At 44.8% G+C, this 26535-nt stretch overlaps 1 protein-coding gene across 1 annotated transcript in view; it reads right to left on the reverse strand.

The window, feature by feature from the left end:
- Positions 1–17176: 17176 nt before the first annotated feature.
- The window catches only part of LOC139550398 (GTP-binding protein REM 2-like), a 30720-nt gene continuing 21361 nt past the window's right edge, over positions 17177–26535 (reverse strand). The window contains exon 5 of the mRNA XM_071361275.1: positions 17177–23271. Within this exon, the coding sequence (XP_071217376.1) occupies positions 22946–23271 (326 nt within the window). The 3' untranslated portion in view covers positions 17177–22945. The remainder of the gene's footprint in view (positions 23272–26535) is intronic.

The raw sequence follows: 26535 nt of genomic DNA on the forward strand, positions 1-26535 counted from the left end.
ACACACCCTCTGCTTCAAGCCTCCCCTCCCCCCGCCCCTCTCTCCAGTCACCGTTAGCACAGTAGTAGGCTATATCAAATGAACTATTGTAGCCCAGGATGTCCTGTGTGGAGCATCGAGGCACAGCATAGCAAACCCGCAGGTTACGCAATAGCAGGCCGTTTGTTTCCAATGCAGAAAGGGAGGGGAAATACAGGGAAAGGCAGTGGAGGGAATAAAAGAAAGGCATGTGGTAAGAAAAAAAAGTGACATAGGGAAGGAAGTGAGTAACAAAGACTGGTCATCACCCTACCCTACCCTCATCTACAGTGGGTGGACTGTGATGATCATATCGATCACCATTGGATACAGTGGCAGCTGAGTGTAAACTGTCCATTCTAAACTAAGTCAAGGGACATTTTAGCATCTCCAATGTCCGAATTTAACATCTACCCGAGTGGCTGCTTGACATAATACTGTAGGCCTTCTCATTCCCTCTCTAAATTTGGATACAACTCATCACTGTTTCCTAATGCATGTAAAGACAGTGAGTGAGCTAAACAGTAGGCCTACACACAACACACACACACATCCCTAAAAAGGTTAGTATGGTCTCATTCCTTGTCAACTTCCCTTAATGATTTTCGGTTCTGTTTTACTTTACACCCCCGCCTCACTTTTTCATAACTCATGACCTCACAAGCTGGACCCCATCTGTGACAAGAGTTCCTCTGAGTTCCTATTGTGATCCTCTCAGAAGGTCATATCCTGGATCAATATCCTTTTTGGTCATGGTGCTGAAATGACAAGCTGAGGCAGATGGAGAGTTTGAGCAGAATAAAAATAAAGAAGAGAAAAAAAGAATGTTGGTCTTTCAGGATTACATTCAGTCAGAAACAATGACACATGATGACATGAGCACATATCATTTATTAGTCTGTACTGTGCTCTCAAAAAACTCTTCCCACGTTCAACTCATCAGGTAAATGAAAACACCTGTCACCAACACCTGAGTTCCAAGTCTCACGGTGATGTTCCCACCCACTAGGCATAAACTGGTTGAATCAACATTGCTTCCATGTCATTTAAATTAAATTAAGTTTAACCAACGTGGAATAGACATTGATTTGACATTTGTGCCCAGTATGTCCTCACAGAGACCTGTCATGTAGCAGTGGAGGGGAAAGTATGACTTGGCAGGTCGGTGGTTTACTTTATCATCACAAACTGCCCTGCCCTGCCCTGTCCTGTCTAAACTTGCCCTTGCAGAAGGATAAATAATACCTTTAACATCATGTTGACGTGATTGAATGTGATGAAGAAGGTAATAATCAGGATGCACTGAATAGATTCTCTTACAAAACCTTTGTCCTACAAAATCTCACAAAACCACCCACTCTTTAAATCTCAGGTTTATACTCACATGTAAAAAAAAAAAATGAATCCTTGTCTTACTACAGTACACCTAACACAGTCTAGAATTAGAGTTCTTGTGATTGAGGCTGAGGGTCAAGAGTCACGATTGGTATATGCCATATTGACACTTTGTTAAATATTAACGGAGTCACCACTCCCATTACTACTACAGCTGAATGTGTAAGGAAAGTCTTTTTAAAATTCAGTGGTCAACGGCAGCTCAAACATCTTTGGAATCAGGGTGTGACTATGACCCGAAAGATGAAAGCTGACTGCTACCTCAAATCTACTGCATAGAATCTGAATAATCCCTGCAAATATTGGCAAGTAGTGAAAGGTTTGGAGTGCAAAAGAAATGTACAACTTCCTAAACAACTGCTGGTAGACACATAAGCGGTAAGTGAGAGAACCTCTATTTTGAACTCTTTTAATCAGCATTTCCTTGACGCAGGCAAATTATTTGAAAGTGTTAAATGTCAAAATGAGCACCCTGTGAAATGACCTGATACCCCTGTCTATTCCTTCTCCAGATTCTCCTTCTCACCCTTCTCTGTCTCAGAGGTGCGTAGAGACCTGAAGGCAAATTGATGTCAAAATCATCCACTGCCCCTGATGATCTATTCCCCCGCCTTCTACAATTGGCTGCCGACATCATTGCTATGCCTTTAACATGCATCTGCAACCTCACTTTAGAAAGGAATGAAATCCCCAAACTATGGAAATCAGCATATTTGTCCTACCTTTTTTGGAAGGAGGAGATCCCACTCAACTGAACAACTATCGGCCCATATCTAAATTGTCTGTTTTGGCAAAAGTAGTCCCTAGTCAATAAACAGTTTATGATCTACCTTCAGGAAAACAACATTCTGAGTGGCATGCAATCAGGTTTCAGGTCAAGCCACAGCACTGCGACAGCAACCTTGAATGTTTTGAATGATATCCACTGTGCCCTGGATGACAACCACTGTGCCATGGATGACAACCACTGTGCCCTGGATGACAACCACTGTGTCCTGGATGACAACCACTGTGTCCTGGATGACAACCACTGTGTCCTGGATGACAACCACTGTGCCATGGATGACAACCACTGTGCCCTGGATGACAACCACTGTGCCCTGGATGACAACCACTGTGCCCTGGATGACAACCACTGTGTCCTGGATGACAACCACTGTGCCCTGGATGACAACCACTGTGCCCTGGATGACAACCACTGTGTCCTGGATGACAACCACTGTGTCCTGGATGACAACCACTGTGTCCTGGATGACAACCACTGTGTCCTGGATGACAACCACTGTGTCCTGGATGACAACCACTGTGCCCTGGATGACAACCACTGTGTCCTGGATGACAAGTTGCATTGTGTATCTTGTGTTCATAGACTTTTCGAAAGCTTTTGACATTGTCGACCATACTGTCTTTGTGCAGAGTTTGAAGTCTATCGGGATTACTGGTCATGCTATGGAGTGGTTTGTGAACTACCTGTCAAATCGAACCCAGTGTGTTAAGGCAGATGGTTGTACCATAGATCTGCGCTCAGGTGTGCCTGAACGATACATTTGAGGCCTCCTATTGTTTATTATCTATCCATTTTTTTTACCAGGTAAGTTGAATAAGAACACATTCTCAACAACAACCTAGGGAATAGTTACATGGGAAAGGAATGAGCCAATTGGAAGCTGGGGATGATTAGGTGGCTATGATGGTATGAGAGCCAGATTGGGAATTTAGCCAGGACACCAGGGTTAGGCCGTCATTGTAAATAAGAATTTGTTCTTAACTGACTTGCCTAGTTAAATAAAGAATACAAAAATAACACCCCTACTCTTAGATCTTTAGTGACCACAGAGAGTCAGAACACCAGTTTAACATTCCATCTGAAAGACAGATTTGGGATTATTATTTTTTTGACCAGAGGAAAGAGTGTGTCCTACTGGCCCTCCAGCCCCACTTACAGCAGCATCTGGTCTCCCATCCACAAAACAGCCAGACCATGTCACGATCGTGTGGAGGAGAGACGGACCAAAACGCAGCATGAGGAAAATAAGCCATCTTCTTTTAATTAAACGAACGAAGATGAACATGAAACGAAAACACTATTACAAACAAACAAAACAACAAATGATCGTGAAGCTAAATAACGCAAGTGCCCAGACAAGCAACAAACGTTAAACAAGACAACTACCCACAAAAGCCTACTGCCTATGGCTACCTTAAATATGGCTCCCAATCAGAGACAAATGAATGACAGCTGTCTCTGATTGAGACCCAATCTAGGCAGCCATAGACATAACTAGACAACCTAACAATACTCTATCCCATACACATACAACACCCATAGACTAACCAAAACACACACAACATACAATGCCCACCCCAACTCACGCCCTGACCAACTAAACATAATCAAAATAACATAAAAATAGGTCAGGAACGTGACATAACCCCCCCCTCAAGGTGCGTACTCCGAACGCACCACCAAAAGTCTAGGGGAGGGTCTGGGTGGGCATCTGTCCACGGTGGTGGCTCCGGCTCTGGACGCTGTCCCCACACCACCATAGTCACTCCCCGCTTCCGTATCCCCCCCCCAATGACCACCCTCCAACTAAACCCACCTAACTGAAGGGGCAGCATCGGGATAAGGGGCAGCACCGGGATAAGGGGCAACACCGGGATGAGGGACGACAGCTCCGGCCTGAGGGACGGCAGCTCCGGCCTGAGGGACGGCAGCTCCGGACTGAGGAACGGCAGCTCCGGACTGGCTGGCGGATCCTGGCTGGCTGGCTCTGGCTGGTCATGGCTGGCTGACGGCTCTGGCTGGTCATGGCTGGCTGACGGCTCTGGCTGGTCATGGCTGGCTGACGGCTCTGGCTGGTCATGGCTGGCTGACGGCTCTGGCTGGTCATGGCTGGCTGACGGCTCTGGCTGGTCATGGCTGGCTGACGGCTCTGGCTGATCCGGTCTGGCGGAAGGCTCTGGCTGATCCGGTCTGGCGGAAGGCTCTGGCTGATCCGGTCTGGCGGAAGGCTCTGGCTGATCCGGTCTGGCGGACGGCTCTAGCGGCTCCTGTCTGGCGGACGGCTCTAGCGGCTCCTGTCTGGCGGACGGCTCTGTAGGCTCATGGCAGACGGGTGGCTTTGCAGGCTCATGGCAGACGGGCGGCTTTGCAGGCTCATGGCAGACGGACAGTTCAGACGGCGTATGGCAGACGGGCAGTTCAGGCGCCGCTGGGCAGACGGGCAGTTCAGGCGCCGCTGGGCAGACGGGCAGTTCAGGCGCCGCTGGGCAGACGGGCAGTTCAGGCGCCGCTGGGCAGACGGCAGACTCTGGCCGGCTGAGACGCACTGTAGGCCTGGTGCGTGGTACCGGAACTGGAGGTACCGGGCTAAGGACACGCACCTCAGGGCGAGTGCGGGGAGAAGGAACAGTGCGTCCAGGGCTCTGGAGACGCACAGGAGGCTTGGTGCGTGGTGCCGGAACTGGAGGCACTGGGCTGGAGACACGCACCATAGGGAGAGTGCGTGGAAGAGGAACAGGGCTCTGGAGATGCACTGGAAGCCTGGTGCGTGGTGTAGGCACTGGTGGTACTGGACTGGGGTGGGAAGGTGGCGCCGGATATACCGGACCGTGAAGGAGGACACGTGCTCTTGAGCACCGAGCCTCCCCAACCTTACCAGGTTGAATGGTCCCCGTAGCCCTGCCAGTGCGGCGAGGTGGAATAGCCCGCACTGGGCTATGCAGGCGAACCGGGGACACCACCTGTAAGGCTGGTGCCATGTACACCGGCCCGAGGAGACGTACTGGAGGCCAGATACGTTGGGCCGGCTTCATGGCATCCGGCTCGATGCCCAACCTAGCCCTCCCAGTGCGGCAAGGTGGAATAGCCCGCACTGGGCTAAGCACGCGTACTGGGGACACCGTGCGCTTTACCGCATAACACGGTGTCTGACCAGTACGACGCCCTCTTACTCCACGGTAAGCCCGGGGAGTTGGCTCAGGTATCCAACCCGGCTTCGCCACACTCCCCTTTAGCCCCCCCCAAGAAATTTTTGGGTGAGCCTCTCGGGCTTCCAGCCTCTCTTACGTGCTGCCTCCTCATACCAGCGCTCCTGGGCTGTGGCTGCCTTCTTCTCCTCCCTCAAGCGGCGATTCACACCAACCTTAGCCCAGGGTCCTTCTCCATTGAAAATTTGCTCCCAACTCCATTCCTCTTCTCTCCATTGCTTTAGTTCCTTTTCTCCTTCCTCAATCCGCTTGGTCCTGTTGTGGTGGGTAGTTCTGTCACGATCGTGTGGAAGAGATTCGGACCAAAACGCAGCATGAGGAAAATAAGCCATCTTCTTTTAATTAAATGAACGAAGATGAACATGAAACGAAAACACTATACAAACAAACAAAACAACAAATGATCGTGAAGCTAAATAACGCAAGTGCACAGACAAGCAACAAACGTTAAACAAGACAACTACCCACAAAAGCCTACTGCCTATGGCTACCTTAAATATGGCTCCCAATCAGAGACAAATGAATGACAGCTGTCTCTGATTGAGACCCAATCTAGGCAGCCATAGACATAACTAGACAACCTAACAATACTCTATCCCATACACATACAACACCCATAGACTAACCAAAACACACACAACATACAATGCCCACCCCAACTCACGCCCTGACCAACTAAACATAATCAAAATAACATAAAAATAGGTCAGGAACGTGACAGACCAACACTGCTTAGCTTCAGAGGCAAGCCAGCAGTGGGATGCAGAGTGATATGCTGCTGACATATTGAGTCAGCTGTTGTACATTTTTATGCTGAAACCGTTATTCTCTACTCTAGTGGCAGCAGTTTGACTTTTGAAAAGGCTCAAACAGCTCCTACTCGTACAGATTCTGTTGAATGGTGTTAAAAGATCTTTGAGCTTTTTAAGCAAAAGCTCAAACAGTTTTTAACACCGTTTAACAGAATCTGTACGAGTTGGAGCTTGTTCTAAATTCCTCAAAATCAAAATGCATGGTATTTTCCAAAAGTAAACACTGATAACCATGTCATTACTACCTTGGAAGGACATTCCATAGAGTTTGGAAAAGATGACAAATTGAGCTTCACTACCCATGTAGAACCTTGTCAGGAAACTCAAGTTGCGTATTGGGTTTTATTAACGGCACAAGGCTTTATTTTTCTTTGCCGACAAAGGGGGTTGATTCATTGTACTTTTTTTTCTGTGTTGGACTATGGTGATAATATTTATGTGCAAGCCTCAAGCTCTACACTGAAGGCTCTTGACTGTCTATCATGCATCCTTCGTTTTGTCACTAACCAGAGATGTCTAACTCACCTTTGTAAACTTTACAATGCCGGGTGGACATCGCTAGCAACACGCAGACTCAAACACTGGTACATTCTTATTTATAAGGCCATATTAGGAAAACTGCCATTTTATCTATCATCTCTTCTAGCTTGAAACGAAAACACATACATGTACAAGCTCAGATCCTAATCTTGTTTTATGCTGACAGTTCCAAACATTAAAAAAAAGTATTTTCATTATTCAGCCCCCGGGTCTTGGAATTCCCTCCAAGCCAACCTAAAGCCACAGGACCTGGTGTCCCTAGAGGAGTTCAAAGTTCGAATAGATGAACAGGTTGGTGAGTCATGTAGCTGTTTCTAGTTGTCACCCAATATCACTAGTCAGCGTTGCCTTATGTAAGGAAACATGTTGTTTGATACTGTAATGGCCCTGTAATTTCACGTATTGCACTCTAATATTTTTTGACTTGTGTCGTCTAAATGTTCTTTACTGGCGTATTGCTTTTTATACTGATGTATCTTCGTCTGGTTGATGTTATGTGCCTGTTTGTCTGAAACGGATGTGTTGATGCTGCTGCCTTGGTCCAGGTCTCTATTGAAAAATAGATTTGTATCTCAATGAGACAAACCTGTTTAAATAAAGGTTAAATAAAACAAGCATTGGGGAAAGGCCAAGCCAGGGTCAGAGCAGGTATTTCAGGAATTGATTCTATATCACCACTGGACTATCATACTATCAATGTTTCTCTAACAGGATATGGGTTGGGTCAGGGCTGGTATTTACAGTGCCTTGCAAAAGTATTCACCCACTTAGAGTTTTTCCTATTTTGTTGCATTACAACCTGTAATTTAAATTGATTTTTATTTGGATTTCATGTAATGGACATACACAAAATAGTCCAAATTGGTGAAGTGACATGAAAAAATAACTTATTTAACAACATAAAAAAAAAAAATGAATAACTGAAAAGGGGCTGGTGCATACAGTTGAAGTCTGAAGTTTACATACACCTTAGCCAAATACATTTAAACTCAGTGTTTCACAATTCCTGCCATTTAATCCTAGTAAAAATTCCCTGTCTTAGGTCAGTTAGGATCACCACTTTATTTTAAGAATGTGAAATGTCAGAATAATAGCAGAGAGAATGAATTATTTCAGGTTTTATTTCTTTCATCACATTCCCAGTGGGTCAGCAGTTTACATACACTCAATTAGTATTTGGTAGCGTTGCCTTTAAATTGTTTAACTTGGGTCAAACGTTTCGGGTAGCCTTCCACAAGCTTCCCACAATAAGTTGGGTGAATTTTGGCCCATTCCTCCTGACAGAGCTGGGGTAACTGAGTCAGGTTTTGTAGGTCTCCTTGCTTGCACACGCTTTTTCAGTTCTGCCCACACATTTTCTATAGGATTGAGGTCAGGGCTTTGTGATGGCCACTCCAATACCTTGACTTTGTTGTCCTTAAACCATTTTGCCACAACTTTGGAAGTATGCTTGGGGTCATTGTCCATTTGGAAGACCCATTTACGACCAAGCTTTAACCTCCTGACTGATGTCTTGAGATGTTGCTTCAATATATCCACATAATTTTCGTTACGCATGACGCTATCTATTTAGTGAAGTGCACCAGTCCCTCCTGCAGCAAAGCACCCCCACAACATGATGCTGCCACCCCCGTGCTTCACGGTTGGGATTGTGTTCTTCGGCTTGCAGGCCTCCCCCTTTTTCCTCCAAACATAACGATGGTCATTATGGCCAAACAGTTCTTTTTTTGTTTCATCAGACCAGAGAACATTTCTCCAAAAAGTACAATCTTTGTCCCCATGTGCAGTTGCAAACCGTAGTCTGGCTTTTTCATGGCGGTTTTGGAGCAGTGGCTTCTTCCTTGCTGAACGGCCTTTCAGGTAATGTCGATATAGGACTCGTTTTACTATGGATATAGATACTTTTGTACCTGTTTCCTCCAGCATCTTCACAAGGTCCTTTGCTGTTGTTCTGAGATTGATTTGCACTTTTCGCACCAAAGTACGTTCATCTCTAGGAGACAGAACGCATCTCCTTCCTGAGCGGTATGACGGCTGCGTGGTATAGTTATGCATGCTCAAGTGTTCTGTTTTTTTTGGTCTTATTTCTTGTTTGTTTCACAATAAAAAATATTTTGCATCTTCAAAGTGGTAGGCATGTTGTGTAAATCAAATTATACAACCCCCCAAAAAAATCTATTTTAATTCCAGGTTGTAAGGCAACAAAATAGGAAAAATGCCAAGTGGTGTGTATACTTTTGCAAGCCACTGTACTGTAAAACATTGGCCCGTAGCCCATGACAGTCTGAAAGAGCTGAAATATTTGAATAGAGCATATTGAAGAGCATGGGTATTTTCCTCGACTAACCTGTACCCCTGCACATTGACTCGGTACCGGTAACCCCTGTATATAGCCTCATGATTGTTATTTTATTTTGTTACTTTTTTAGTAAATTTTTTCATTTTTTCATTTACTTTATTTAGAAAATATGAACTCTACTTTCTTAAAACTGCATTGTTGGTTAAGGACTTGAAGGGTAAAGCATTTCACGGTATTCTGTGCATGTGACAAATACAATTTGATTTGATTTTGATTTGACTTTGTATCTTTGGAGCCCTGAAATTCATTAAACGGAAATAGGCAAACAATGAATTGTTTAATATAGTGACTTATGGTTTGTTGGGCTGGGTTTTAAGAAGGCAAACCAACACAATGAAGAACATTCAATAGGAGGTGATGGCTTTGGGGATAATTTTGACAGACAACCAAGAGGAGATGTATTGGACATGTATGGAATATATGGAATATAAATATGGAATATAAATATATTGTAGATTAAGGTAACCAAATTTTGGACATTTAAATTAGGGAAATGTTTCATATGTTGTAGATTACCCAGAGAGAGAGAACCTATAGATGAAGAGAACTCAGCAACATTATTAAGGTCAGGAAGGGAGTGAGGGAATTATTAAATAAATTAATAAAACAGATGATCTATGTGCATGTTTTGCATATACAGTACATTTGACATGTTTTATCGTGCTTTATTGGTCATGTCTTTACTGTGTCTAAGGGTTTACGTCAGGGGAGTGGAGGGATCTTCTAATCAAGAGTTCTAGCTACTGCCCTGGTGACATCATACGGGTGATGTCCTCACTGTGAGGCTTACATTAATGTGATGAAATGTGTATGCATTTGTGTGTGAGTCAAGGGATGTGAGACAATGTGATGACGATGATTCTTTTTTCTTTTTATCAACCCATTCATAAAACACACATACTGTATTTGCCAACCATTAACCACTATTCATGATTCACTAAATTGCCCTGGGGATAAAACAATGACACAAAGCCAAGAGCCCCCTGACAGTTTATTTAAAAAAAACACGACTTTTGCACATTGACGTCATCATCACGCCCTAAAAACACAGCATTGCCAGACAAGTCACAGGAGCTACAACGCTGAAGCATCCGTTTAACGTTTTCTCACCACCAAATATGGTAGTGAGAGGTAGTCGCGGGTAGTGGGATAGTATGGAACTAGGGCCGATTTTCTGCTAATTGTCTTATCGACGAAACATATGATCTCAATAAATGTTTATGTTCATAAAACTACAATCTGTTATGGACACAGTTCACAAAGTTTTATAGACTTGACGCTTTGCCAAAGTCTAAAAAATTGCTTTGCTTAGAAACAGAGCAAAGTCGAATTGAATTTGTGCACACACGAACATCAAAGGAGGCGTTCCCTAACGGAAATATGCAATTACACGCTACAACGCGCCAATAGGATCTCGCTAGCTCGTGCTTGGCTTTGCCGACCTCCTTGCTTGTTCTGTCCACTATGGTTCATTTGCTCCCACTGTAAACGACACAGATGAACTATCTTGGGTTAGTTATAAATATTTTTGCCATCGCTTCACATGTGAGTTATACTATTAGCTAGCTTGCTGACTGTATTTTGTAACATTTATATTGTAATATGTATTGTTACTGATTTGACTCATATGGTAAACTTATAAGATATTAATAAAGATCAACAATGTAGGCGATTTGAATAGATAGAGGGTTGTAGCTGGCTTCCACGACCATGGTTTCTTTGTTAGCTACTATAACGTTAGCTAGCTTCACCAGAAGCAGATTCAGATCATACATATTGTAATGAAACAGCAGGGAGCAGGTCTCGAACCCTCGATCTTCTAGCCCGAGGTCCGGCGCGCTATCGACTGTGCCGCAAAAGCATGATCGTGCAGCAATGTCGATTTCCGCGCTTATAAACCCAGGCTCGTTACAATATTCTTCATTTGTTGACCGCTCCTTAAACGAAAGTGGTCAAAATTAGATGTTTCACTTGACAGAAAAATGATCTTGGCTTGTCAGTTAACTCGTAGCTTCCTAGAGAGAGATGAAGGAGGAGATAAAGAGATGCGGTGGAAGAGGAGCGGAAGAAAGAAGGGATGAAGAGAGAAGGATAGGAGAAGCAGGTGAATGAGGAGAAGATGGAGCGAGAAAGAGAGGAGTGGGTGGAATAGGAGGTGAAGAAGGAGGTGCCAGGAAGCGTCTGGATGCTTCTCCCACTCTGGGCTACGTGAAGCACGTGTGAAGTACGTGTCATAACGGTATTGCAACTGAAAGCACTTGTCATAATGGTATTGCAACTGGAAGCACGTGTCATAATAGTATTGCAACTGGAAGCACGTGTCATAACGGTATTGCAACTGAAAGCACGTGTCATAATGGTATTGCAACTGGAAGCACGTGTCATAATGGTATTGCAACTGAAAGCACTTGTCATAATGGTATTGCAACTGAAAGCACTTGTCATAATGGTATTGCAACTGAAAGCACTTGACATAATGGTATTGCAACTGGAAGCACGTGTCATAAAGGTATTGCAACTGAAAGCACTTGTCATAATGGTATTGCAACTGGAAGCACGTGTCATAATGGTATTGCAACTGAAAGCACGTGTCATAATGGTATTGCAACTGGAAGCACGTGTCATAATGGTATTGCAACTGGAAGCACGTGTCATAATGGTATTGCAACTGAAAGCACGTGTCATAATGGTATTGCAACTGGAACTGGAAGCACTTACCTGATTTGTTTAATGAAAGTCTGGTTAAAAAGGCCTCTTCTTTCCAGCTCAGCATGAAGAATAAACCCATAGGGCCACGCAATGCTCTATACTCCCCACTAGATGGCAGTGTGATTGCAAAGAATCACATGATGATAATGCACTGCAACTTCACCATTAATCAGCTCTTAAAGCACATGTCTGTATGGATACTACTGTATCTACTGGATACTACTGTATCCATACAGAGAGAGCTTATAGGCTGATAGCATTGGAGGTAAAATAAATGATATGTTATTGAGTAATAAGTTCAGTTAATCCTCTTCATGTAATCTATTGTGTATAATTGTTTTCAACAATAGGCCTATGTCCAAACATTCAAATTGATACTAATGCCATAAACCCATTATGTCGTACTCTAGCCAAAAAGAGCTTAAGAACCACATGTCATTTTCCTTTTCCCCCTTGACCTGCTATTAATCCACATTAGGGGGGTTTAGTGGGCTTTCAGACCATATTGGTGTTGATTTGCCACTTTTCCTCTGACAATGCAATCACTTAGCATGATGCGTTGTCTCTACTGTATTCTGTGGGGCACGATTCTTATGCAACAAAATCTGCATGAATAAGAAGCCACACTGTACTCCTTGGAAACTCTGTGGTTGTTTATTAGTGTGCGTGTATAATCTGATGTATATGCACAGGGGAAGCCGGCAGAACACTGACCTTTAGGGTACAATGAGGCAGTGCTCCATGAAAATAAATCACAACCATTCCCCTGGGATTCAGAGCAGCATCCCTCAATGCCATTCGACGTCTTAGTTTACTTCAGTACATGGCAGCTATCAGTCCATGAGCATAACTGCCTTCATCTGCATTCTGCTCCATCCCCCTCCTGCTAAATTGCCTCTTTCATAACATACCGCCACACGTACGCACTCACACACACATACACAGAAACAAAGATATGCATATTAATATCATTGTGTGTTTAGAGATGTAGCCTATACTCCAATTTACTAAGAATTAGTTTACTTGTTTTTAGGTGATGTTTTAAAGATTAGTCAGGATATAAATGCTATCTGGCATAGATATTAGTACACCTCTTTCACCTCTTTACCTCTCTCTCCCCATCCCTCCTCTTCATCTACCCAGTCTGTCTCTGTCTTTGCCCAGAGAATGAGTCAGCATAGGAGTGATAGAAGGCATCTGGCATCTGTCACGATTTGAGAGACTGATCAGGTTTCAGTGAAGAATCATGTCTCATTTTCTATAATTTTACACTTTGCTTTACCCCTGTACTCTCCAATTTGAGCTTCTCATTATGTGGTGCGTGTTCAAATGTGATTTCAGTGTGACAGTGAGTCTACAGCTATTTTTGAGTGTGTTACTGTGATTTTGATAATATGTTAATGCATATGTGGTGTCCTTCAAGTGTACAGTATATTTGTCAATTTGTGCAGGCCTGTGTGAGAGAGAGATGTGTATTAAATAGCTCCGACTAGTCCTAGGCTGAATATAATATCCTTTTCCTCTACTTTCTCTTGAACACAGACAGCACCTCACTGCTTATTTCTGTCCCTCTCTCTTCTGGAAAAAACAAAACAACCTACTCCAAAAGATTGAAAAAAAGATAAAAAGACAGATGCCAAAGGACTCTGTGTCTCCTTGACAACAGTCTCCAAGCAACCATCACTCTTCAACCCCCATCTCCCCCTACTCCTCTGTCTGTCCCTTCCCCTATCATCCCTCTCCATCTCAAGAGTTCACCTGGATTCACTTCAGCCAGCCCCCATGAACATCAGTAGTTCTGAGTCTGTAGCTTTGGCTGTGTATTCCCCTCTGAAAGGGAACAGAGTGTGTGATGTTATTTTTGCCCACAAACTAGGGGAAAGTAGAAAGAACTGTGCAATTCTGGGACACAATACTTGCACGGTGGTAAATGCCAGAAGACTTGTCCTTGATGAAGATTTCTAATGGTTTCATTCTGGAGGAGTACAATAACATGTTGACATTGAAGTAATTTTTTTATCCCCCGAAGTGTTGCTGTTGTACTTTTACTTGAAGAACTGACACAGCAGAATTATTTTTTTATCCCCCGAAGTGTTGAGGTTGTACTTTTACTTGAAGAACTGACACAGCAGAAATTTAAACTAGAGCACATATACCTGCCCTCAATAGCCTTTGTATAATTTTTGTAGTAAGCCCTTTAGGATGACTTTGGGCTCTATTCAATTCATATTGTTGTGGAAAATTGTAAGATTATGTTATAATGCTTGTATTGCATTATAATGGTTGTTTTATTCCACAGAATAGAGTATTGTGTGTGTGTGTTCCACTGAGGATGGGCCTCTATGAGATAGCACTGACAGAGGAGATTTACGATGTCTTTGGGTGATAAAACCTAAAGAGCATTCCAGAGAACATGAGCTAATGGTTCTGTTCTATGCCGTACCAGGGAGAGACAGTTCTAGTTTGGAGTAGGAGGGCCAGACACTGGTCTTTACAATGAAAATTGTTGACACAGCAGTAACTGTCTGCTATCTTTTATAGATATCTTTCATACAAATCTTAACCTTTGTGAACTGTTCCTAAGATCTGTGGTTCGTCAGTGTAAGTTGAGAGGGGTGTATCTTGGCTATAAAAGATCTTTGTACTTTTCTGTTGGTACTTCTCAACGGTTCATTAGAAATAGTGAATTGTTGAAAGTCAAATGCTATTGCAAAGCTTATTATTATTAAAGATGTAGTTTAAGTATAACTCTGACTGGTGTGTAGTTTGTAACTCTCCTCATTTGGTAAAGCAGAAATATGCCACCTCAATATCACGGAAGTTTAGCGTGATTGAAATGTAAAGGCAATGTTTCGAGTTAGCGAAGACTGCATTCACGGTAAACACTGCATTTGTTGGCTCCAGGGTGACTGGTGTAAAAAAAAAAGAAAAAGAGAAACAACCCAAAAAACAAATCTATGAGCATGACGGCTCGGCTCAATCAGAGCATTACATTTCTCTGCTGCTAAAGCCACTTTCTACCACTCTAAATTCCAAGCATCTGCCTCTAACCCTAGGAAGCTCTTTGCCACCTTCTCCTCCCTCCTGAATCCTCCTCACCCTCCCCCCCTCCTCCCTCTCTGCGGATGACTTCGTCAACCATTTTGAAAAGAAGGTCGACGACATCCGATCCTCGTTTGCTAAGTCAAACGACACCGCTGGTTCTGCTCACACTGCCCTACCCTGTGCTTTGACCTCTTTCTCCCCTCTCTCTCCAAATGAAATCTCGCGTCTTGTGACGGCCGGCCGCCCAACAACCTGCCCGCTTGACCCTATCCCCTCCTCTCTTCTCCAGACCATTTCCGTGGACCTTCTCCCTTACCTCACCTCGCTCATCAACTCATCCTTGACCGCTGGCTACGTCCCTTCCGTCTTCAAGAGAGCGAGAGTTGCACCCCTTCTGAAAAAACCTACACTCGATCCCTCCGATGTCAACAACTACAGACCAGTATCCCTTCTTTCTTTTCTCTCCAAAACTCTTGAACGTGCCGTCCTTGGCCAGCTCTCCTGCTATCTCTCTCAGAATGACCTTCTTGATCCAAATCAGTCAGGTTTCAAGACTAGTCATTCAACTGAGACTGCTCTTCTCTGTGTCACTCCGCACTGCTAAAGCTAACTCTCTCTCCTCTGCTCTCATCCTTCTAGACCTATCGGCTGCCTTTGATACTGTGAACCATCAGATCCTCCTCTCCACCCTCTCCGAGTTGGGCATCTCCGGCGCGGCCCATGCTTGGATTGCGTCCTACCTGACAGGTCGCTCCTACCAGGTGGCGTGGCGAGAATCTGTCTCCGCACCACGTGCTCTCACCACTGGTGTCCCCCAGGGCTCTGTTCTAGGCCCTCTCCTATTATCGCTATACACCAAGTCACTTGGCTCTGTCATATCCTCACATGGTCTCTCCTATCATTGCTATGCAGACGACACACAATTAATCTTCTCCTTTCCCCCTTCTGATAACCAGGTGGCGAATCGCATCTCTGCATGTCTGGCAGACATATCAGTGTGGATGACGGATCACCACCTCAAGCTGAACCTCGGCAAGACGGAGCTGCTCTTCCTCCCGGGGAAGGACTGCCCGTTCCATGATCTCGCCATCACGGTTGACAACTCCATTGTGTCCTCCTCCCAGAGTGCTAAGAACCTTGGCGTGATCCTGGACAACACCCTGTCGTTCTCAACTAACATCAAGGCGGTGACCCGTTCCTGTAGGTTCATGCTCTACAACATTCGCAGAGTACGACCCTGCCTCACACAGGAAGCGGCGCAGGTCCTAATCCAGGCACTTGTCATCTCCCGTCTGGATTACTGCAACTCGCTGTTGGCTGGGCTCCCTGCCTGTGCCATTAAACCCCTACAACTCATCCAGAACGCCGCAGCCCGTCTGGTGTTCAACCTTCCCAAGTTCTCTCACGTCACCCCGCTCCTCCGCTCTCTCCACTGGCTTCCAGTTGAAGCTTGCATCCGCTACAAGACCATGGTGCTTGCCTACGGAGCTGTGAGGGGAACGGCACCTCCGTACCTTCAGGCTCTGATCAGGCCCTACACCCAAACAAGGGCACTGCGTTCATCCACCTCTGGCCTGCTCGCCTCCCTACCTCTGAGGAAGTACAGTTCCCGCTCAGCCCAGTCAAAACTGTTCGCTGCTCTGGCACCCCAATGGTGGAACAAACTCCCTCACGACGCCAGGTCAGCGGAGTCAATCACCACCTTCCGGAGACACCTGAAACCCCACCTCTTTAAGGAATACCTAGGATAGGATAAAGTAATCCTTCTAACCCCCCCCTTAAAAGAGTTAGATGCACTATTGTAAAGTGGTTGTTCCACTGGATATCATAAGGTGAATGCACCAATTTGTAAGTCGCTCTGGATAAGAGCGTCTGCTAAATGACTTAAATGTAAATGATAGAGCCCTTTATTTTAAGAACAAGATCATTGTATTGGTCAATTATACACCAGGTCTAACTGAAATTTGCTTCCACTTTTAGCCCTTCCGAAAGACACACATACATACACAGGTTTTAGAGAGGTGCGGGGGGCTGCCATCTTGGGTGCCCAGGGAGCTGTTATTTTGGGGGGGTGGTATGTGTCTTGCTCAAGGACACAACAGGAGGCAATGACATCTAGGATTTGATGCCAGCAACCCTACGGTTACCAACTCACTTCCCGCCAGATTTTTCCCGTCGGTCCCGGGACTCGACCTGCCAAACTTCTGGCTGCTGGCTTGCCTCTCTAACTGCTAGGCTACCGTATAACGCTTGTACGCTATTGTCATGTTCACACAAATGAGACAAGAGCATAACACTCATCAAGGACGTCAAACAAAATGTATTTATTCTCTTTCGAAAGACAAGAGCGCAAAATAATAGACAGTGACAAATAAGTGAGCATGTGTAGCTAAATGTATATCAATGATGTTGCCACACGCTGTCAACACATCCAAGCAACGTTTCCAGAACGCTTATTATTGTGTTTGCCTGTGTGGCCAGCCCCCACAGTGCTCTGTTCTATGGTAGTGAATGTTTATGTACATGTTCCGTATGTACGTACTGTATGTACACAATTTCAGCAGGAAAAAAAACTATCTAACATGAAACAACCACAGGTAGGCTAGTTGAGTCTTTCTCGCCATCTCCTCTTATACAGTGCCTTCGGAAAGTATTCAAACCCCTTGACTTTTTCCACATTTTGTTACGTTACAGCCTTGTTCTAAAATGGATTAAATAAAAACAATTCCTCAGCAATCTACACACAATACCCCATAATGACAAAATGAAAACAAGTTTTTAGAAATTTTTGCAAATGTATTAAAAATAAAAAACATAAAAATACCTTATTCACATAAGTATTCAGACCGTTTGCTATGAGACTCGAAAATGAGCTCAGGTGCATCCTGTTTTCATTGATCCTCCTTGAGATATTTCTACAACTTGATTGGAGTCCACATGTGTTATATTCAATTCATTGGACGTGATTTGGAAAGGCACACACCTGTCTATATAACGTCCCACAGTTGACAGTGCATGTCAGAGCAAAAACCAAGCCATGAGGTCAAAGGAATTGTCCGTAGAGCTCTGAGACAAGATTGTGTCTCGGCATAGATCTGGGGAAGGGTACCAAACAATGTCTGCAGCATTGAAGTTTCCCAAGAACACAGTGGCCTCCATCATTCTTAAATGGACTCTTCCTAGAGCTGGCCACCCAGCCAAACTGAGCAATAAGGGGAGAAGGGAATTGGTCAGGGAGGTGACCAAGAACCCGATGGTCACTCTGACAGAGCTCTAGAGTTCCTCTGTGAAGATAGGAGAAACTTCCAGAAGGACAACCATCTCTGCAGCAGTCCACCAATCAGGTCTGTATGGTAGAGTGACCAGACGGAAGCCACTCCTCAGTAAACGGCATATGACAGCCCACTTGTAGTTTGCCAAAAGGCACCTAAAGACTCTCAGACCATGAGAAACAAGATTCTCTGGTCTGACGAAACCAAGATTGAACTCTTTGGCCTGAATGCCAAGCGTCACGTATGGAGGAAACCTGGCACCATCCCTACGGTGAAGCATGGTGGTGGCAGCATCATGCTTTGGGGATGTTTTTCAGCGGCAGGGACTGAGAGACTAGTCAGGATCGAGGCAAACATGAACGGAGCAAAGTACAGAGAGATCCTTGATGTAAACCTGCTCCAGAGCACTCAGAACCTCAGACTGGGGGGCGAAGATTCACCTTCCAACAGGACAACGACCCTAAGCACACAGCCAAGACAACGTAGGAGTGGCTTCGAGACAAGTCTCTGAATGTCCTTTAGTGACCCAGCCAGAGCCCAGACTTAAACCAGATAAAATAAAATAAAATGTTATTGGTCACATACACATGGTTAGCAGATGTTAATGCGAGTATAGCGAAATGCTTGTGCTTCTAGTTCCGACCATGCAGTAATATCTAACAAGTAATCTAACAATTTCACAACAACTACCTTATACACACACAAGTGTAAAGGAATGAATAAGAATATGCACATATAAATATATGGATGAGCGATCGCCGAACGGCATAGGCAAGATGCAGTAGATGGTATAGAGTACAGTATATACATATGAGATGAGTAATGTAGGGTATGTAAACATTATATAAAGTGGCATTGTTTAAAGTGACTAGTGATACATTTATTACATCCAATTATTTATTATTAAAGTGGCTAGAGATTTGAGTCAGTCAGTATGTTGGCAGCAGCCACTCAATGTTAGCGATTGCTGTTTAAGTCTGATGGCCTTGAGATAGAAGCTGTTTTTCAGTCTCTCGGTCCCAGCTTTGATGCACCTGTACCTGACCTCGTGGCTCGGGTGGTTGTTGTCCTTGATTATCCTTTGGGCCTTCCTGTTACATCGGGTGGTGTAGGTGTCCTGGAGGGCAGGTAGTTTGCCCCCAGTGATGCGTTGTGCAGACCTCACAACCCTCTGGAGAGCCTTGCGGTTGTGGGCGGAGCAGTTGCTGTACCAGGCTGTGATACAGCCCGACAGGATGCTCTCTATTGTGCATCTGTAAAAGTTTGTAAGTGTTTTTGGTGACAAGCCAAATTTCATCAGCCTCCTGAGGTTGAAGAGACGCTGTTGCGCCTTCTTCACCACGCTGTCTGTGTGGGTGGACCATTTCTGTTTGTCTGTGATGTGTATGCAGAGGAACTTAAAACTTTCCACCTTCTCCACTACTGTCCCGTCGATGTGGATAGGGGGGTGCTCCCTCTGCTGTTTCCTGAAGTCCACGATCATCTCCTTTGTTTTGTTGACGTTGAGAGTGAGGTTATTTTCCTGACACCACACTCCGAGGGCCCTCACCTCCTCCCTGTAGGCAGTCTCGTGATTGTTGGTAATCAAGCCTACCACTCTAGTGTCGTCTGCAAACGTGATGATTGAGTTGGAGGCGTGCATGGCCACGCAGTCATGTGTGAACAGCGAGTACAGGAGAGGGCTGAGAAAGCACTCTTGTGGGGCCCCAGTGTTGAGGATCAGCGGGGTGGAGATGTTTCCTACCCTCACCACCTGGGGGCGGCCCATCAGAAAGTCCAGGACCCAGTTGCACAGGGCGGGGTCGAGATCCAGGGTCTTGAGCTTAATGAGGAGTTTGGAGGGTACTATGGTGTTAAATGCTGAGCTGTAGTCGATGAACAGCATTCTTACATAGGTATTCCTCTTGTCCAGTATTCCTCTTATCGATCTGACTTCTCTGGAGAGACCTGAAAATGGCTGTGCAGCAACACTCTCCATCCAACCTGACAGAGCTTGAGAGGACCTACTGAGAAGAATGGGAGAAACTCCCTAAATACAGGTGTGCCAAGCGTGTAGCGTCATACAAAAGAAGACTCGATGCTGTAATCGCTGCCAAAGGTGTGTCATGTTTGTTGATGGAATGAGGAGAGCAAGGTGCAGCGTGGTAGGCGAACTTCTTACTTTATTTAAAATGAACACCGAAAAAAGACAAAACGAACGTAAAGTACTGCAGGCTACACAGCAACTATACAAAATCAAGATCCCACAAACTAAAGGTGGAAAAAAGGCTACCTAAGTATGATACCCAATCAGAGACAACGATAGACAGCTGCCTCTGATTGGGAACCATACCCGGCCAACAAAGAAATAGAAAAACTAGAATGCCCACCCAAATCACACCCTGACCTAACCAAATAGAGAAATAAAAAGGCTCTCTAAGGTCAGGGCGTGACAAGGTGCTTCAACAAAGTACTGAGTAAATGGTCTAAATACTTATGTAAATGAAATATTTCCGTTTTTTATTTTTAACACATTTGTAAAAAAAATAAATAAAAAAAATACTGTTTTAGCTTCTTCATTATGGGGTATTGTGTGTAGATTTAAGAGGGGGAAAAACTATTTAATACATTTTAGAATAAGGCTGTAACGTAAGAAAATGTGAAAAATGTCAAGGGTTCTTAATACTTTCCGAAGGCCCTGTATAATCTATATTCCTGTGTTCCTCTAGCAAGCCAATGTGCTCTGACTCAGCCTCAGTCAGCAGTTAGTGGAGTGAGTACTACCAGTCTGTGGGTTCTGCCAGTCGGTGGATTCTGCCAGTCTGGGGTTCTTGCCAGTCTGTGGCTTCTGTCACTCTGTGGGTTCTGTCAGTCTGTGGGTTCCGCCAGTCTGTGGGTTCCGCCAGTCTGTGGCTTCTGTCAGTCTGTGGCTTCTGTCAGTCTGTGGCTTCTGTCAGTCTGTGGCTTCTGTCAGTCTGTGGGTTCTGTCAGTCTGTGGGTTCTGTCAGTCTGTGGGTTCTGTCAGTCTGTGGGTTCTGTCAGTCTGTGGGCTCTGCCAGTCTGTGGGTTCTGTCAGTCTGTGGGTTCTGTCAGTCTGTGGGTTCTGTCAGAGTTTTCCCTGTCAGGTCTGGGCCCTAGTTACAAGTATTCCTTACTTCTATTCATTTAGAGCGATTTACTTATTGCTCTGCAGTAGCTGCATATATATATAGGTAGAGCCTGTAGTTTTTCCTGGTGAGGAAAATCTCCTTGCCCTATTAAATAGGATCATGATTGAGTGCAGGGATGTTTAGCATTGAGTCAGTGTAAAGGAGAGTGTAGTGGGATAAGTGGCCAGATTCCATATAACCGCAAGACTTGAGTTTACATTCACTTTCAAAATAGCTCCTGTAATATATGACCTGCTCCAACCAAGTTCTCTCATCTATGGGATTATTGAGCACTACCTGCTCTAGAGAAAAGAATAATCTCCAAAAGCAATACCTGATATAAAGGGATTATGCAGCAGCGACAATAAATCTGATCGGTATAAAAAGTGCAAGATGAGGCTTTTGTAAAGGGCATTGCATTGGAGATCACAGGGGAGGGATAGTATACCATAGCTTCCGGCCAATAAGAAGTATAATCCAGGGCGTTGTTACTATAATCACATGAGCCTACTGGGCAAGTCTTATCTCTGCAAATCTATTCACTGTGTAACATCATGCTTTTAAAAACAGGGACTTAGGTCTACATTAGATCTCTATCAGTCTCTACATAATCATTAGGTCTACATTAGATCTCTATCAGTCTCTACATAATCATTAGGTCTACATTAGATCTCTATCAGTCTCTACATAATCATTAGGTCTACATTAGATCTCTATCAGTCTCTACATAATCATTAGGTCTACATTAGATCTCTATCAGTCTCTACATAATCATTAGGTCTACATTAGATCTCTATCAGTCTCTACATAATCATTAGGTCTACATTAGATCTCTATCAGTCTCTACATAATCATTAGGTCTACATTAGATCTCTACATAATCATTAGGTCTACATTAGATCTCTATCAGTCTCTACATAATCATTAGGTCTACATTAGATCTCTATCAGTCTCTACATAATCATTAGGTCTACATTAGATCTCTATCAGTCTCTACATAATTATTAGGTCTACATTAGATCTCTATCAGTCTCTACATAATCATTAGGTCTACATTAGATCTCTATCAGTCTCTACATAATCATTAGGTCTACATTAGATCTCTATCAGTCTCTACATAATCATTAGGTCTACATTAGATCTCTATCAGTCTCTACATAATCATTAGGTCTACATTAGATCTCTATCAGTCTCTACATAATCATTAGGTCTACATTAGATCTCTATCAGTCTCTACATAATCAGACACTACATGCCTCTTGGGTGTATTAATTTGTGACCAATTCTTTTCCATCTTGCACATTTTCCAATCACCGTTTTCCTACTTGATTCATTAATCTTTCTCCAATATCACTCTTCATAGTTTTTTTCTCTCTCATTGCGTTATGAGTCGTCTCATATCCATCTCATCTTGCAATTCCGATGACTTCACCTCTCTTTCATTCTCTCCCCCTCAGGTACTGCCTCATTTCTAACCAGGTTGTCCTCTGCTCTCTCTCTCTCTCTCTCTCGCTCTCCTTTGTGTATCTTCCACTAGTCTTTCTTCCTCTACACTTCTCACCATCCTCCTCTTCCTTTCCCCTTCCATTACTTATCTCCCATCCCCCGTTGTCCTCCTTCATTCTTTCCCCTTTTCACACACCTCCCATCCCCTCTCTCTGTCTGTCTGGTGTGTCACATTGCACTGAGGTCATGGCAGGAGCGTGATTTCTGTCGGAGGATCTTGCTGCCCCGGTGTCTGCTCATCTCCCTGTATTGGCCTCGGTCCCTGTCTCCTCGGCCGTAGGAGCGTGGCACCAGGCCAGTCAGGAAGCGCTTGGCCTTGCTGGTCAGGCTCTCCCTGCGCCCCGCCCCGGGGTCCCCCTCCGTCCAGCCTGGCCCCACACAGTCACCCCTGGCAGCCTTCACTGCCCCCTCCAGCAGCTCGGTGGTACCGTGGTCCAGGGAGGCAGACAGCTCCAGATATTGGCAGTCATATATCATGGCACTGGAGTGGGCCTCTGTAACACAGAGAGAGGGGCGAGGGATGTAGCAATAGAGAGATACCATGACAGCCATGTTTAGTGGAAAGGAAAAAAATCCCCAATCAGATCAGTTGGGCTTATCCTAATATCTACTACATATAACAGCTGATTGAATGGAGTCTTAACCTGTTAAGAGCGGAATGAAAATTTGAATGGAGCTGAGCCGCTCCATTAAAGGGGATGAGCTGCAGGGATGAGCCACAATAAGATGAGACCACCGTGAGATCATAGTGTTGTGGTGGCAGTGGCTGAGGTGGGAAGAGGATAGAGGAGGGGAGTAGAGAGGAGAGCGAGCGAGAGAGAGAGAGCAAGAGGGAGAGAGAGAGCAGGGACAAAGAAGGAGAGAGGGAGGAGGGGAGGAGAGAGGGAAGAGGGAGTGACAGAGGGAGGAGAGGAGGGGGTGAAAGAGGGAGGAGGGGGTGTCAGAGGGAGGAGGGGGTGACAGAGGGAGGAGGGGTGAAAGAGGGAGGAGGGTGTCAGAGGGAGGAGGGGGTGTCAGAGGGAGGAGGGGGTGACAGAGGGAGGAGGAGGTGACAGAGGGAGGAGGAGGTGACAGAGGGAGGAGGAGGTGACAGAGGGAGGAGGGGGTGACAGAGGGAGGAGGAGGGAGGAGGGGGTGACAGAGGGAGGAGGGGTGTCAGAGGGAGGAGGGGGTGACAGAGGGAGGAGGAGGGAGGAGGGGGTGACAGAGGGAGGAGGGGTGTCAGAGGGAGGAGGAGGTGACAGAGGGAGGAGGGGGTGACAGAGTGAGGAGGGGTGACAGAGGGAGGAGGAGTGGGGAGAAGGCAGACTAAGCATTAGAGGGAGAAGTAGATATTAAACAACAGTATTGTGTTATTAACGGTGGTTAGAGCTCAGTGAAAGCTGCTGTGGGGAGGACGGCTCATAATAATGGCTGGAACAAAGCGAATGGAATGGCATCAAACTGTTGGATGTATACCATTCCACCTATTCCACTCCAGCCATTACCAAGAGCCTGTCCTTCCCAATTAAGGTGGTAGCGCTTCGACCCTCAATTAGCTAATGAATGAATAACATTATATATATATATATATATATATATATATATATATACAGTGGGGAGAACAAGTATTTGATACACTGACAATTTTGCAGGTTTTCCTACTTACAAAGCATGTAGAGGTCTGTAATATTTATCATAGGTACACTTCAACTGTGAGAGACGGAATCTAAAACAAAAATCCAGAAAATCACATTGTATGATTTTTAAGTATTTAATTTGCATTTTATTGCATGACATAAGTATTTGATACATCAGAAAAGCAGAACTTAATATTTGGTACAGAAACCTTTGTTTGCAATTACAGAGATCATACGTTTCCTGGTGTTCTTGACCAGGTTTGCACACACTGCAGCAGGGATTTTGTCCCACTCCTCCATACAGACCTTCTCCAGATCCTTCAGGTTTCGGGGCTGTCGCTGGGCAATACGGACTTTCAGCGCCCTCCAAAGATTTTCTATTGGGTTCAGGTCTGGAGACTGGCTAGGCCACTCCAGGACCTTGAGATGCTTATTACGGAGCCACTCCTTAGTTTCCCTGGCTGTGTGTTTCGGGTCGTTGTCATGCTGGAAGACCCAGCCACGACCCATCTTCAATGCTCTTACTGAGGGAAGGAGGTTGTTGGCCAAGATCTCGCGATACATGGCCCCATCCATCCTCCCCTCAATACGGTGCAGTCGTCCTGTCCCCTTTGCAGAAAAGCATCCCCAAAGAATGATGTTTCCACCTCCATGCTTCACGGTTGGGATGGTGTTCTTGGGGTTGTACTCATCCTTCTTCTTCCTCCAAACACGTCGAGTGGAGTTTAGACCAAAAAGCTCAATTTTTGTCTCATCAGACCACATGACCTTCTCCCATTCTTCCTCTGGATCATCCAGATGGTCATTGGCAAACTTCAGACGGGCCTGGACATGCCCTGGCTTGAGCAGGGGGACCTTGCGTGCGCTGCAGTATTTTAATCCATGACGGCATAGTGTGTTACTAATGGTTTTCTTTGAGACTGTGGTCCCAGCTCTCTTCAGGTCATTGACCAGGTCCTGCCGTGTAGTTCTGGGCTGATCCCTCACCTTCCTCATGATCATTGATGCCCCACGAGGTGAGATCTTGCATGGAGCCCCAGACCGAGGATGATTGACCGTCATCTTGAACTTCTTCCATTTTCTAATAATTGCGCCAACAGTTGTTGCCTTCTCACCAAGCTGCTTGCTTATTGTCCTGTAGCCCATCCCAGCCTTGTGCAGGTCTACAATTTTATCCCTGATGTCCTTACACATCTCTCTGGTCTTGGCCATTGTGGAGAGGTTGGAGTCTGTTTGATTGAGTGTGTGGACAGGTGTCTTTTATACAGGTAACGAGTTCAAACAGGTGCAGTTAATACAGGTAATGAGTGGAGAACAGGAGGGCTTCTTAAAGAAAAACTAACAGGTCTGTGAGAGCCGGAATTCTTACTGGTTGGAAGGTGATCAAATACTTATGTCTTGCAATAAAATGCAAATTAATTACTTAAAAATCATACAATGTGATTTTCTAGATTTTTGTTTTAGATTCCGTCTCTCACAGTTGAAGTGTACCTATGATAAAAATTACAGACCTCTACATGCTTTGTAAGTAGGAAAACCTGCAAAATCGGCAGTGTATCAAATACTTGTTCTCCCCACTGTATATACACACAGTGGGGCAAAAAAGTATTTAGTCAGCCACCAATTGTGCAAGTTCTCCCACTTAAAAAGATGAGGCCTGTAATTTTCATCATAGGTACACTTCAACTATGACAGAAAAAATGAGAAAAAAAAATCCAGAAAATCATTGTAGGATTTTTAATGAATTTATTTGCAAATTATGGTGGAAAACAAGATTCTCTAGGTCTGAGATTGATCAGAGATTGATTAGTTGCTTAGCCCCCACCTTGTTGCTGCGCCCTCAACTTCCGGACTTGTCTCAGTGCTGTTGTGCTGTTTGTTGCTACTTGACTATTTGTTTTTTGTTTTTTACTTTTTTACTTTTAATACATTTACCAACAGCAGTCGCTGTACTCATAATATACAGGAGAACTATCGCCTTATGGCGATGATAGCCGTGCTGCAAGCCCAGCTTCAGACGCAATCGTTAGGCAAGGGTCATTTAAGTGTAGGAAAGGATGAAACAGCGTCTGTGCCACCAGTAAGTACAGATAGTAGTACAAATCCCCTCTGACAAATCAATTGTAAGTTCTCTCAAGG

The sequence above is a fragment of the Salvelinus alpinus genome, chromosome 23 (genome assembly GCF_045679555.1).
Source record: "Salvelinus alpinus chromosome 23, SLU_Salpinus.1, whole genome shotgun sequence".
Lineage (NCBI taxonomy): Eukaryota > Metazoa > Chordata > Actinopteri > Salmoniformes > Salmonidae > Salvelinus > Salvelinus alpinus.